The sequence below is a fragment of the Cyrtonyx montezumae genome, unplaced genomic scaffold (assembly GCF_038088225.1).
Source record: "Cyrtonyx montezumae isolate F1298 unplaced genomic scaffold, pur_monq_1.0 scaffold_6, whole genome shotgun sequence".
Taxonomy (NCBI): domain Eukaryota; kingdom Metazoa; phylum Chordata; class Aves; order Galliformes; family Odontophoridae; genus Cyrtonyx; species Cyrtonyx montezumae.
In genome coordinates, this window is record NW_027072067.1 from 16,784,065 (window position 1) to 16,797,649 (window position 13,585).

A 13,585-nucleotide genomic window follows, 5' to 3' on the forward strand; every position below is an offset into this window, starting at 1 on the left:
TCTGATCAAGGCATGCTGATCTGGGCTCTACATGTGGCTTGGCTAAATAGCAGATGTGAAGTATTTGATATGTATAACGTATCATTTAAATATTACTGAGAGTAGACTGTGTGGTGGGAAATTGAGTACTTCCCAACCCCCATCATTTTTTGGGTAGCACGTGTGACCAATTAATATCATTAAGGAAAGAGATACCTTTTCAGAGAAATGAACTCAGTTGGAGAATGTGTCATGACAGACCATTGCTGTGTGTATTCTAATACTTTACAAATTCATGTTAATTAGACAAGAACCACGCTGTGATGAATTCCTCAGTTGATCAGTAAAAACCAGTAGCACAGCAGTGGCCCATTAAATGTCCAGGCTCAGTTTCAAGCATTTCGTGCATATTTAGAACAAATCTAAATTTTAATGACCCAAATTGCTGTGCTACATAACATTCCAAGATAAAATGCATTTTAGCTGTACTGAAAGGCACAAACAGCCTTATGCTACAATATGCATTTTAGTGGTGCAAAAAGACATGTCGTTTTACATCCCAGTAAAAAAGTAAAAATGCAAAGCCAAAAGGAAGCAGGAAATAAATACGTAATCACAACTTGTGGCTGTCTCTTAATTTTTCCCATTATTCCACAGCCACTGAAGCCCATGGAACGGAATGGGCCAGGGCTGGAGTACAGAGTCAGCTGGAGGCAGCAGGGTGTTGAGACCGAATGGAATGAGGAAACGGTGAAGAAGCACTCCCTGACTCTGAGGAACACCCCCACCTTCGTGCCCTACGAGATCAAGGTCCAAGCAATAAATAATTTAGGAGCTGGGCCTGAACCAAACATTACCACTGGATATTCGGGAGAGGACAGTGAGTAATGGGAACTTTTGTACTCTGAGAACTAATGCAAGCCCTCAGCTCTTGGGCATTGTAAATTCATTCATAAGTGATGCCATGTTTCCACGTGTAACCCCAGTTTTGACTTTTGTCCCCTTTGTCCCTAAGGCCAGCTCTCTCTTTCCAGCCTGTGTCTCTGCCCAGCAGCTTTCCATGGTCCCCTGGTGGCACAGGTGATGCCAGTGTCCACCAGGCTGTGACAGCTGATGTGATCTGTGGGACTGTGGATAATGGCACTGCTGGAGCCATCCCAACATCTCTGAAAGCAGCCTTTCCCCTCTGGTGTTTACTGCATGGCTACAGAAGGGATTTGGAGGGCTGGAACTGTATCCAGCTGCAGTAATGAAATGCCAGCCTTGCTTTAGGAATCAATGTAGTTAAGCACTACCACCACCTAAAAAAAAACCAAAAAACAAAAAAAACACTTTTATTTTTGTGGGATTTAAGGATTTAAATCATCGAGGGAGTTAACAGCCTTGTGGCCAGCTAGTGTGTGGCTCCAAGCTTCTCTGGTTCTGAACACAAATGCTTATTACATTTGCAAACGCTTAGCAGCAGGGGCTGGGAACAGTTGGCAAAGGGGGGTCAAGGGTGTTTGTGAGCACTCTGCATTTCAGATCTGCCAATTAATCTTATTAAAGTCAGACAGTTCTCATCCCATGCACAATCTGAAATCTTGCAGCTGTTTTCCTCAAAATGAATTAAACTAACAGCTTGACTGGCCTTTGGAAGGTCTACAGTGGCTTAACCAACTGAGACCAGCATGTGTTGTGCTGTTTACTGAAACATCCAGCCTTGACCTGCCTGTAACCTGCCAACACTCCCCACTGCTGAGGTTGGATATGATGCTGCAGCCCCCTCTGCACTTGCTGCAGCTCCTGCAGCAGCCATTATGATGTCCTAGAATTCATTGCAAGTGATGTCAAGCACTCAGCATATTCAGTTTGACGTTTAACACCTGCTGAGTGACTCCTGGTGTTTCTCTCACATTGGGCTTCAGGGTCTGATTCAGAGGTCTGGGCAGAGGGGAGGTCTGGTGATGCATTCTTCTGCCCTCTATGCAAGGCAGTGAGAATAAGGAGACACCATGGTGTTTTTGTTTGCTCTTTTTGTCTATGGTGGGTCTAATTTTGCTTCTATCCCTGGAAAATCTTCCTTGCTATTCAGTCAACAGTGGATCAAGACTTCTCAATTTTTTTTTCTTGCTTTATAATAGCTCTGTGTTTGTGCAGTGATTAAAATCCCACTGTTTAATGAGTTTAGCAGTAAAATGAAATTGATTGTAAAAGAAAAAAAAACCAACACAAAACAAAACTGTTGTGATTGCCTTCTTGAGTGCTGTGTTAATCATTTTTTTATTCTTCTCGCTGCTGTAAGCATTACTTGAAACAGGAAATCATAAATAGAAATTCATATGTCCCAGTGCCCCTGTATTCCAGCCCTCAGCAGAAAGCTCTGATACCACAAAATAATGTTTATTGGCCCGTATCACCCACTGGATGCAGGTGGAATGGCTTTTATCTTGCCTGCAGGATGATTGCATGAGCTGGCACAGCTTGAGCTGGAAAACCAAGCCCTGTAGCATATAAACAGTGTGAAACTGAGCTCCTGTATGTGTCTTTAATATGCAGCTATTTTTATAGTTCCAGATGCTGCTCCTTCCGGCGTCTCGGTGGATATTGTCAACAGCACGCTGGTCAAAGTCTTCTGGTTTGGAATACCAAGGGATAGAGTTCGTGGACATTTAAGAGGCTATAAGGTTACAAATTTCTCTGTAATTGCATGCAGTTTAACAAGCTATTAAATAAATCCACTGTCAGTGATAGATCGCAATCTGTCATTTCTGGGACGAGGAGAGAAATCAATATATGGTGTTCAGCCCCAACAATGGTAATTTGTTATATAAATGCCCATCTCGATGCAGGTCACTTGGTGGAAAACAAAAAGCATGCTGGATGGAAAAAGACATCACCCAGAGAAGCACTTCCTGACGTTTGTAGGAGACAGAAACTATGGGATGATCCCTGGTCTGGAGCCATTCAGCGAATTCCGCTTGACTGTGCTGGCATACAACTCCAAGGGCGATGGACCAGAAAGTGCTCCTGTGGTGTTTGAAACTCCAGAAGGAGGTAAGGAAAAGTGGGATGGAGAGGAATAAACTGCAATAGTTCACTTAACAAGGCAACTGGATTTCCTAGGTTAAAGTGGTCGTAGAATCTCATAGAACCGCAGGCGGGGGTAGGTTTTGAGCTGATCTTTGGCCTCAGAAAACAAACACACATTGAGGCAGTGTTCTCTGTAAGATAATCCCTGTTTCTTCAGTCCCTGAACAGCCCCGTTTTCTGAAGATCCTGAACTTTGACAAGGAGTCTGTCACTCTATCGTGGGGACTTCCCAAGAGAGCCAATGGTCACATTACTGGCTACATTTTGCAATACCAGATAAGTATGTGCTTGTTTTTATTTCAATTTCTGAACTCGTACACTGTTAGGTGTTTGGTTTTTGTTTTTTTTTTTAATAGTTTTGTATGTGCAGAGTCATGTAAGAGACTCATGAGAGAGGCTGTGCTTCTGAGAAACAGCCACAAAGCACAATAGCATGTTTTGGGCTGCAATCTGCACACAGCCTGCTAGAGGGCAGAGCAATGTCATTTTCCAAAGCAAAAACTTTTCCGTGCAGGTTTCTTAGAGTAAGCTCTTACTGCTGCCGTGCCCTATTCCTTGTCATACAGGCTGATTCGGTTATTTCATAATTACAAATTACTCCTCATGTGACAGCTCTCATTAAATTTTAGGTGCCTTTTTCTGAATCGAAACTCTTTCAGTGCAAAACATGCAGAGGAAGCCCTGAGTAACTGAGATGCAGACCTTGAGCTGATGACCTCAGGCAGGTACTGCAGTTGGTCCCAGGCTGCCCAGTGTGCCCTTGGAGTATTTTAGCAGTCCTTTGAGGATTGAACAGGATTAGTCCAAACGATACAGAAAAAAAAAATGACTTACTTTTCACTGCTCTCTGCTAATAACGAGGCTACCTTGGCAAACTGACTGCTTTTCTTTCTCTTTCAGTAAACGAAACACATGAGATTGGGTCTCTGATGGACATCAGCGTGGCCAACCACACCACGCTGAGCTGGAGGCTCACGGACCTCAGCCCCAGCACCAAGTACAAGTTCTACGTCAAGGCCTGCACAGCCAAGGGCTGTGGGAAGCCAGTGACAGAAGAAGGGCTGACAGTGGCTCAAGGGAGTAAGTTATTAGGCAGTATGTTTTTACGTGGGGAAGCTTTAGCGCTAATGGAAAAATCTATTGAGAATATTTGAGAATTGGCATTTCCTTTGTAATTAGAGGAAATAAATCTGTTTTCCTTTCCAGGAGAACAATCAATACACTTTTTAATGTAGCCATGCAGATCTTCAGAAAGGCAGAGCTTACCTGTTCCATTTCTGCCCCCACCATCAACCCCATAAGTGTACTAGAATCAGCACCTTGCATTTAGTTGTGAACAGAAAACTGAGGATCTAAATAATCTCTCCTCAACGTTATTACAGAAACAGATTCTGCTGTTGTGTGAAGATAAATCTCTCGTTCATTTTAAGACTGAGTATCTTCTGCTGCTGCAGTGCAGCCTGTGCAAGCTCTGACAGGGGTATTGCAGAATGTCAGGAAAGCAAAAGTGTTGAGGCAGAAGCAGTGGAATCATTCACGTTTTATTATTGATATACTTGACCTACAACACTTATGTTGCTTTCATTTATTTGCAAATATCCCTGTTGGCATAGTCTGAAACTTGAGAGACAAGCTTCGTCCCAGTTAAATAACTCTAATTCCCTGTGCAGATAAAAGGATCAATCCTGCTCTCCATCTACAACTGCAGCGTCATCTGCTGTGAATGAACCACCCAGATTCCATTTATTTTTTATTTTTTTGGTGTTAGGAACTGTATGCTCTCTTGAGTTAGCAACACTTGACCAAAAAGTCTATCAGTGGTTATGATAGGGAAAGAAAATCGGCTTCCATCTCCCTTTGCTCCCTGGGGAGCATTACTTGCAGCTTTCACGTGTCTGGCAGCAGAAGCAAAACCCTCTGTGCTGCAGAAAGTTCTGTTTCCCTAAAAGTATTTAAACAAGGAGAACCACTGTCTCTGGGATTAAGCCAAGGCCCACTGGAATTAGTGAGACAGAATTAGACCATTGAAAAGCTTTCATTTATAGCAACCTTGTTGCATGACTGAACACCACTGCCATTGGCAGCTAATGCGAAGTCTCTGAACTAAAAGACAAGTGTCCTAGGAAATATCTCAAATGTATTCAAAATTATTCAAATATGAAATGCTGCTGTACACCCTAAGGTCATTATCTATGTTTGATAAAATACTGAGGACAGTCATGAAGAACCAGAGCAAAGGGATATTTGCATTGTACTGAAAAATAAATAATAGTTTAATTTTTGTGGATCTGCCTTAGATTCATTTCACAGATGAAGGTATGCTGTCTTTAGAAAACATTCAATCCCTCATTTTTCATTTTCATGCAGTATTTCCTAAATGACCTGCAACCTAATTAATTTTCCCCTTGAAAATGTTGATTTTCTAACGATTGTTTGGTCTCAGAAGTATTAAATAAAATAATGCTTTTAGTCAAGTGCAAAAAGAAAAAAATAATATGACTGTCCTTTTTTAACACAAAGCTCCGTTTTATCTGGAGCTGACAGCATTTCTGGAGGATTACCACATACATATTACATGTTGGCAACCATTGCTGTGTGTCCAAAAATTCAAAGTTTATTGAAAACTCCATCCAGAGGATGCTGCACAGCTGGAGCATTATTATTTTTTTTACTCCTGAGAAGGTGAGAGCTCACCAGTTTCATCATAGTTCAGTGTCAGCTGGCACCTAACACCTGCAGCCTTTGTGAAAACCTTAGTTGGAGGGTGCTAGCCTCAGGACACACCACAGGATGAGGAAAGCAGTATAAAACTTATGTTACATAGCTCATGTTCTTAGTTCTCTTGCCACAAGCACAATGAAAGAGGAAAAATGCAACTGTTTTAGCCACATGTAGTAGCACTGTTATCAGCAGAGCCTCAGATTCTAGGAGAAAGTCTACCCTGTTTGGTCACAATGAAGAGAACTGGATGAACCTGTTACAAGTTTCCTTCTCTATCGTTCATGCCATCGTCCTCTGCCTCTTCTGCAGCCAGCAGACTTATAGCATGAAGGATGTGATACAGCACTGTTTCAAAATCCCTTCACTTAGAGCTGGAAAAATGGGCCTATTAAGTATAATGTGCTAAATATATCAGCCTTCAACTACTTCAAGCAAATTTACAGTTAACTGTCTGTCTTGGCTATGTATTTTGCTTTGCTTTTCCTCCCCTAGCAGTCTTTTCCAGTGTAGCCAACACAAAGGAAAAGCAGCAAGAGATGAAACAAGCTGAAACCACCTTTCTACTTGCCTGAGCTCAGATTTCTCCTACAAACCATTGATTACAAACTCAGTAGCCTCACCTCTAAAGCCCCAATAAGCTTTACACACAGCAAGTTTGCTAATCTCTGTAGCTTAAAATATTCCCAGTTTAGCGTGAGTTACTTCCTGCACTAAAAAAGCACAACAGATGAAGAATACATTTGATGCATGTTTATACAGTTTTAACAGCCAGACAGTAGGGGAAAGCTAAGTTCAAATTTCCATTTATTGCAGCAGATGTATTTAGAAAGGTATGCTAATAAATTAGGATGTTGCCCACAATTAGTATTTAGCTGTAATTCTACCAGCTTTTTTTTCATATAACTATGCTTTATAACAGATGTGCTAACTTTTGGAGAACTAGTTTTCTTGTAAGTCTTTGGGGGCAGTTTATATTGTTTTTCCCTTCATGCCATGAGCTTCTATAAAGAAAAAAAAAAAGTGTGTTCTGTTGTTCTCATAAATCTCGAAGCCCAGTAGGAATATTGTAAAATTGCAGTTCAGTGTTTAATGTTCATGAGAGTCCCCTGATATGGCTGATAAATAGCGGGGGAGGAAGAGAAGTGTTGGTGATATGCCTTTATTACTAATGCTTCTTCTCCCGGACTGTAGATTAAAAACCTAACCCAACTGCTTTCAATTTTCTGAAGCTAATTTCTGCAGCTCGCTGACCTTTCTGTACATTGAGCTTTTCCTTATCTGAATATCTTTGCTTTTATTTTTCAGGACGCTACACTGCTTTTTCTATTCCAAGCACCACGCTTGTACCAGTTAGCAATGCTTTCTCCTCTCTAGGTGCCAATTTGATTGTCAAACACAGACCAGAAAGACATCATGTGGAAAGAAACCTCATAATCAGCTATCACTGGATGCCCTTACTAAGTTTTACAGATTTCCTACCTCCAAAAAATATTGTTCAGAGTTTTGGAACAAGGGCTGTTAAACAGCTTGGGGAGCCAATGGTAAAGCCCTAGCTCGGGGTTCAGTGGGTGCTCAGTAACGTTTTGGCACATCCCAACCTGACACTGGAGGGGGCTGTATTCCCCCCTTCTGCTTCTGTAAATAGCTGAGCATTCAAAAAGTGGAAATAAATAGGTCGGTTATATGGGCAGGTGTAATCAGATGCCCCTGAACCACTGCTGTGGGATACCATTGAGCTCCAGGTTGAACATTTTGCTTCCTAGGAATGCAGTGGCCTCAAGGAGACCTACGTTGTTGGCAAACTGGAATATCTGATGACCATCTCTGCTTGGCACGCATATATGTTTCATGGTGTTTAATGTAAAATGGGTTTAAGTTCGTATTCGTTCTTGTTACTTTGTGTGCTGTTTTGATTAGCTGTATTTTGCAATGTCTTGATTTTTAGAACTTATGGTTAAAACATACCTGTGATATCCTGTTGCTTAACTTGTAGTTTGATTAAAAATTACAGCTCAGTTTCACATACTCAGCCAAAACTACTGATAGAGGGATTATTTATGCTAATATGCTGTGCTTTGCTATCAGCAGCATTTCAGCTGTATGCGTTCCCTCTGGGCCCCAGTGGTCTACTGGTTTAACTGCTTGTTGCAATACCTGTGTGTGTGCCTTGAAACACTTTTCTTGAACTGCTCTTTTGATTGTGCTTGCCTTGGTCTTTGTTTTTTTCCTTCCACTGTCAGCTAAGCCCTAATCTCTCAAAGCTTCTTGCTTTGCTCATTTACTAGTTTAAGTATTAATGAGCGTTGTTTTACTGTCAGTGCTAATCGGTCAAGTAGTTTTCAAATTATACTGCAGGCTCAGTCGTTAATTTAGAAAACTTCAAAAGGAAGGCTAGATTAATCTGGCAAGTTAGACAACTGAACGCAATTACAGAGCAGTATTTATCACTGCTAGCTTCCAAAACTTGTTTCCTATCATTGAGAGTGAGCACGCCTACATGTATGTACCTGCAAATTCACTACAGGGATTCCCATGTGAACACACAGATCTAAATGGACCCTTTGTGATGTTCACACCACGGGTGCTAACGCCGTGGGATACCCTCTCTGTTATCCAGAAATACTATTTTTAAAAAGCAGAGTTAATATTTTGCAGCCTTGGTTTAGACAAAAGTTACGGCCGACCTTTTGCGAGTGAGAAGGCTCAAAAGTGAGGCCTGGAATCTCCCTTCTGCCTCTTCATCAGATATTAAATCAATCAAGAGCATTTAAAAGCCTAGATATCAATTTAAAAGAAACCTTCCTCTTTATCTATAACAGCGCTTTCCACGGTCATTGTGGACTTTAAAAGGACATGGAAAATCACTGTCAGGGGAGAAATGAGTACAAATCCCAACGTTAATTTTGTCATGAGATGTATAAGAATCCATTTCCAGCTAACAAGCTATCTGTGCTTCCCTGCTGCGTTCGGTTCAATGGGAGAAGCATCAAGGCTCAGATTATCTATGCAAAGAAAGCCCATTTTCAAGTTGTAATTTTTTAAGTACGCATTAGTTAAAGCAGATCCGTAATCCCCCATCAATATTGACTTTCATCGTGGGAAACGTACAAAACCTTTCATAAACAGCAGAGTGCAATAATCCTGATGTTTATTTTATTTGATGGAATATTAAAAATCAAACGGGGGAATGTTGTGGGTTTTTTTTTTTTTAGTTTACTATCTGCTTTTGAAAATCAGATTACCTGATGACAAATGTTAAAAATTCTCATGTGTCGTATTGGTGTGTTCCTGACGTTATTTCTAACTGTGCGTTTCGCAGGGCATTTGTTCAATGAATTCAATTAATCAGTATGACTTGAATATGTACGTTCTGTAGGTAAAGGATTCGGCAAGATTTCAGAAGCAGTAAACCCCACCCAAAAGTTTCACCCCATTGAGGCGCTTGAGCCTGGAACTGAATATACAGTTCGTCTAGTGACTAAGAATTGGGTTGATAACAATAGCATTTTTGAAGATGTAATTGAGACAAGGGGGAGAGGTGAGAAATGAAACCCTTCAAGATGATACAGATGTATTTTGAATGTCAGTGAATGTTGACGTTATATATGACGCTGCGCGACGAAAGCGTGCCAAAGATGTTACTGCATCGTTTAGCTCTGTGATTTTTAAGCTGGCTCTTGTAGCCGAGTGCCCATGGGAACATAGATGAGCCTTGTGCTTTAACTGATGCACAAGAACCTGGAAGAATTACAAACCTTTACAAAGCATAGCTATACCTCCAGTGTGATTTTGTGTAGTGCTGCGATATAATCCATTTTAAACGTGCCAGTCCAGTGCTTTGCATGCATCAGGTGCACTTTTAACTCCATTTCTTTCACAAAACTACTTTTGCATGAGAGGCTTAACAATTCTCTGTTCAGCTTTCCCGTTTGGCATTAATCCTCTGAGTCAAATACTCTCTCAGAATTACCTTTCCAAAATGTCTATATTGTGCCCTGTAGTCAGCATGTTCACCTGAAGTCTAAAAATGTCACGCTCTGGACATATTTCTGCCTTGTATTTCTTTATGCTGAACACGATAAGCAGTGATAGTCTGATTCAATCATGATTCAGTGAAGAAAATGTTATGCATTCGCTTAATGGCAGGGTGATGCTGTTTTCATCTGATTAATGCTCTTTTTCTTTTTTTTAACTCCTGTTTCATGAAGCCTACGCAGGCATTTATGATGGGATTTCCACCCAGGGCTGGTTTATTGGACTGATGTGTGCCATTGCCTTGCTCACTCTGATGCTGCTAACTATTTGCTTTGTCAGAAGAAATAAAGGAGGAAAATACTCAGGTAAATGGATTCACTGTCCTTCCGCTGTGCATGCTAACAGCAGACATTCTTCAGCCTGTTATCTCTGGAGGCTGCAAAGCCACAAGCAAAAACATCCAATTAGGATTTGCAGCTTTTGATAAATATCCACAGAATGGGTTCTAATGAATATAAGTGGAACCACGCTCTCTGTGTGAGACAGTGCAGTGTGCAGGTCAGAGATGCAGCTCAGGCCTGGATTCTGCTTGTTGGATCTCACAGAGCGTAACATCCTTGCAGAGCCACGTCCTTCAGCAGTGGTTCTGAGCCCCATCTGCCCGGGGTACGTGCCCACTTCCTATCAGATAAGCACTGCCTAACAACTGCCATAACTTGCATGTGTAGCCACACTGCTGAATTTTGCCCATTTTGCTGAACGTAGTTCTTTATTTTTCAAGGCAACGAGTAAGGACTTAAGCACAAACACTTAGTGGCTTTTTAACACTTCCATGATGGCACCAAGCTGTTGGTAGAAGCATGCTTGTTGGGTATGGTCCTTGCTGCCCCCTGGGTTAGGCTGTAGGAGATGACAGGAGGTTCTCCCATCGCGCCTGCAAAATGAAAAATCCGCCACGGAACATGGCATACAGATCTGTGCTTTATTTTATTTGTACAGTGAAAGAAAAAGAAGATTTGCATCCAGACCCTGAAGCTCAATCAATAAAAGATGAAATCTTTGGGGAATATAGGTAAATAGGACCTGTGTTAACAAGCGTTTCTGTCTGTTGGGCTTTTGTTTGTTTCCAGACGTCATCATTATTTAGGGCATTTGTGTAGCATGCAAGTAACACTATTTTTCATTTTCAAAGCAAACCTGACACGAGCGGATAACAGTAGGGATATCCAGGTATATCCAGAGTACTGAAATCCATCCATGCTGGGATACGAGTAAATGTTGATGCATCAGTGTTTTTTTCACTTTTTTTTTTTTTAAACATTGTATGAATAATGTAAATATATTGGATAATTTGGGGTTGTGCTCTGATGTCCACTGAAGCCAACAGAAAGAATTCTGTGTCTTCAGTGCATTCCTGAAGGCCCTTACCCTGTAATATGAGGAAATTTCCTTATGGGAAATAAAACAGAAGTTTGAAATACTGTGCGAAAGAGATGACAAGGAAAACAAAAACAACCAACTGAAAAATACCATCTCACTGCAGAAGGTTCTGTAGGAGAGCTGAAATTATCTCTTTGGCTTCTTCAAAATAACTAAAGCTGACAATATTTCTGTTTAACCATGGTATGAAGAAAAATAAACTCTTATCAGAGCCGTGCTGGAAAACTGGTGCAGCTGGCCTGAAGATATAACTTCTCTGATGAAATCCCTCTTAGATATACTACATTATTTGTACTGGAATATTTTTTTTCTTCATAATTTCATCTTTATTTAATTTTTAATGCTTTCTAATGGGACAAATATTTAGAAAGGTAAGAAAGTCCTGAGGTTAATCACTTTGACCCTCCCCCTTTTCCCCAAAACTCCAAAATTTGCCTTTTTTTTTTTTTTTTTAATAAGTAGAAATACTGTTACTGTATAGATTGTGTGTAATTGATTATATGCTGAAGAGATTAAGTTTAGATGTGGTTGAGGGGAAGTTAGGATATGTTTCTCTGTCATTCCTCATATAACATTATCAAAGCTTTCAGACTGGACCGGCACTAGCGAAGAGTAGTTCAGAGCCCTAATTTTTTGCTTTTAATAATCTTTTAATCTATGTTCCCAGTCCTCTTTGTGTTTGATTATTTTTGAGAGTTGAAATTATGTTTAGAAGAGAATAGATTTATTTAGAATCCTGAGATGTCCCCTTTCCTTCATTCAACCCCTGCAGGGCTGGGCAGGGTGCTGCACTGGGGGGGGTTGTGGCCAGCTGGGGTACATTGCCATATGTATGGCTGTGGGACTTCTTTCTGTAGCTATGATAGGCTTCACCAGCTTTTTTTATTGAGCAGGCCACCTGCAAAATCTGGGTCTGTAGGATGTTAATAGTGGCCTTTTGTGGAAGTGCTTTCTCAATCGCTTAGAAATAAGAAAAGGTCGATGAAAAGTCATATTCAGTCAGCAGAAGTTAGGCTGCTTTGGTTATTCTTCTACATTCTTCTATACATTACCAATAGGATGAATAGATAATGGAATTTCTCTCTCTTTTTTTTTTTTTATTTCTTAATTTTGGTATTGGATTTGTTCATTTTCCCCCAGAATACCGTTGAACTAATGCAACATTTGAGCAGATTAATATGTTATTAATTCAATTAATCAGAAAATGATGCAGATGGAAAATTCAGGCGTATAATAGATCAGTGTAGATGAACTGTGTGAGATGTACTGGACCAAAGAGGACTCGGGTTGCTCTGAATGTACAACCCACAGAGAAATGTTTCCTTCACTCTTCCCTCCTGCTGCTTCCTTCACAGTAAGAGAGTAGTTTCCATGCATGCAATCAAAGGCTAGATTTTTGGAAAGGCATTTCTTTGTTTTGTAGTGACAGCGATGAGAAGCCGCTGAAAGGCAGCCTGCGGTCCGTTAACGGGGACATTAAAGCCACTGAAAGTGCTGATAGTCTGGTAGATTATGGAGAAGGGGAGCACGGGATGTTCAATGAAGATGGTTCATTTATTGGAGCTTATTCTGGATCTAAGGAAAAAGGATCAGTCGAAGGCAATGGGAGCTCTACGGCAACTTTTCCTCTCCACGCATAAAGGTCTAGTGAGAAGATTGGTGTTTAATTGTGATATTTATATTGATCAGTACTCCACAGTTACCACAAGGGATTGGAAGCAGGTTGCCAACTGAGCGAGTCTGACGTCAGGTAACGGGGAAAAAAGTCACTGCCACTAAGAGATGATTTTTGAGACTTTTCCATTCTAATTTTTTAGGTATTTTCTTCTAAATGAAACAAAACAAAGCATTCTTTATTTTACAAAATGTGTGGATCTCACCAAAACAGAATTTCTCAGTGTCACAGACGTATAGTTAACTGTTACTCCCTGTTTCTTACTTTTGTAATATGTTTCTCTGTATAGTATTTTTTTTCCTTCTTTGTACATACATTTGTGTGGTATTCCCTCGTGAATCACGATCTCAGTACTATAGAGGTCAAAATACAGCAAGAAAGGTGAGCAAAAGTGCAGGGTGCTCTGTACATCCTGCTGAGAAAAATGATATTTTAAAACACTGGAGAAAAATATGCTCTATATTGTATAATATTTTCATACAGGCATAAACTCCTTTGCTTATGATACTCTAAAATTGTTTTAGTGGTTACAGCTGACTGCAATTACCAATACTTTGAGATGCAACTTTATCCACAGAAAATTTGCTCTCAGAAGACAAAGCTCTGGCCTTGTGGATGATCTCCTGTCCAGTAGCTGGCACTATTTCCTTAAATAAGTTAAGCTGCAGTAACTTTCCTGTGGCAAGGCGAAACAGGGTTCCCATCCACCATCGTTAGAAAGAA

The 13,585-nt window shown here is 40.6% G+C and overlaps 1 protein-coding gene across 4 annotated transcripts in view; it reads left to right on the top strand.

The window, feature by feature from the left end:
- CHL1 (cell adhesion molecule L1 like) overlaps positions 1–13,162 on the top strand; it is a 64,198-nt gene extending 51,036 nt beyond the window's left edge. For 2 of the 4 annotated variants that reach the window (XM_065749406.1, XM_065749408.1), the window contains exons 19-27: positions 637–859; positions 2,530–2,645; positions 2,811–3,015; positions 3,209–3,331; positions 3,952–4,131; positions 9,149–9,310; positions 9,981–10,112; positions 10,747–10,819; positions 12,611–13,162. In XM_065749406.1, coding sequence (XP_065605478.1) covers positions 637–859; positions 2,530–2,645; positions 2,811–3,015; positions 3,209–3,331; positions 3,952–4,131; positions 9,149–9,310; positions 9,981–10,112; positions 10,747–10,819; positions 12,611–12,827 — 1,431 coding nt within the window. In that variant the 3' untranslated portion in view covers positions 12,828–13,162. The remainder of the gene's footprint in view (positions 1–636; positions 860–2,529; positions 2,646–2,810; positions 3,016–3,208; positions 3,332–3,951; positions 4,132–9,148; positions 9,311–9,980; positions 10,113–10,746; positions 10,820–12,610) is intronic. The other 2 variants (XM_065749410.1, XM_065749409.1) reach the window with 2 other exon arrangements.
- The last annotated feature ends 423 nt before the right edge of the window (positions 13,163–13,585 follow it).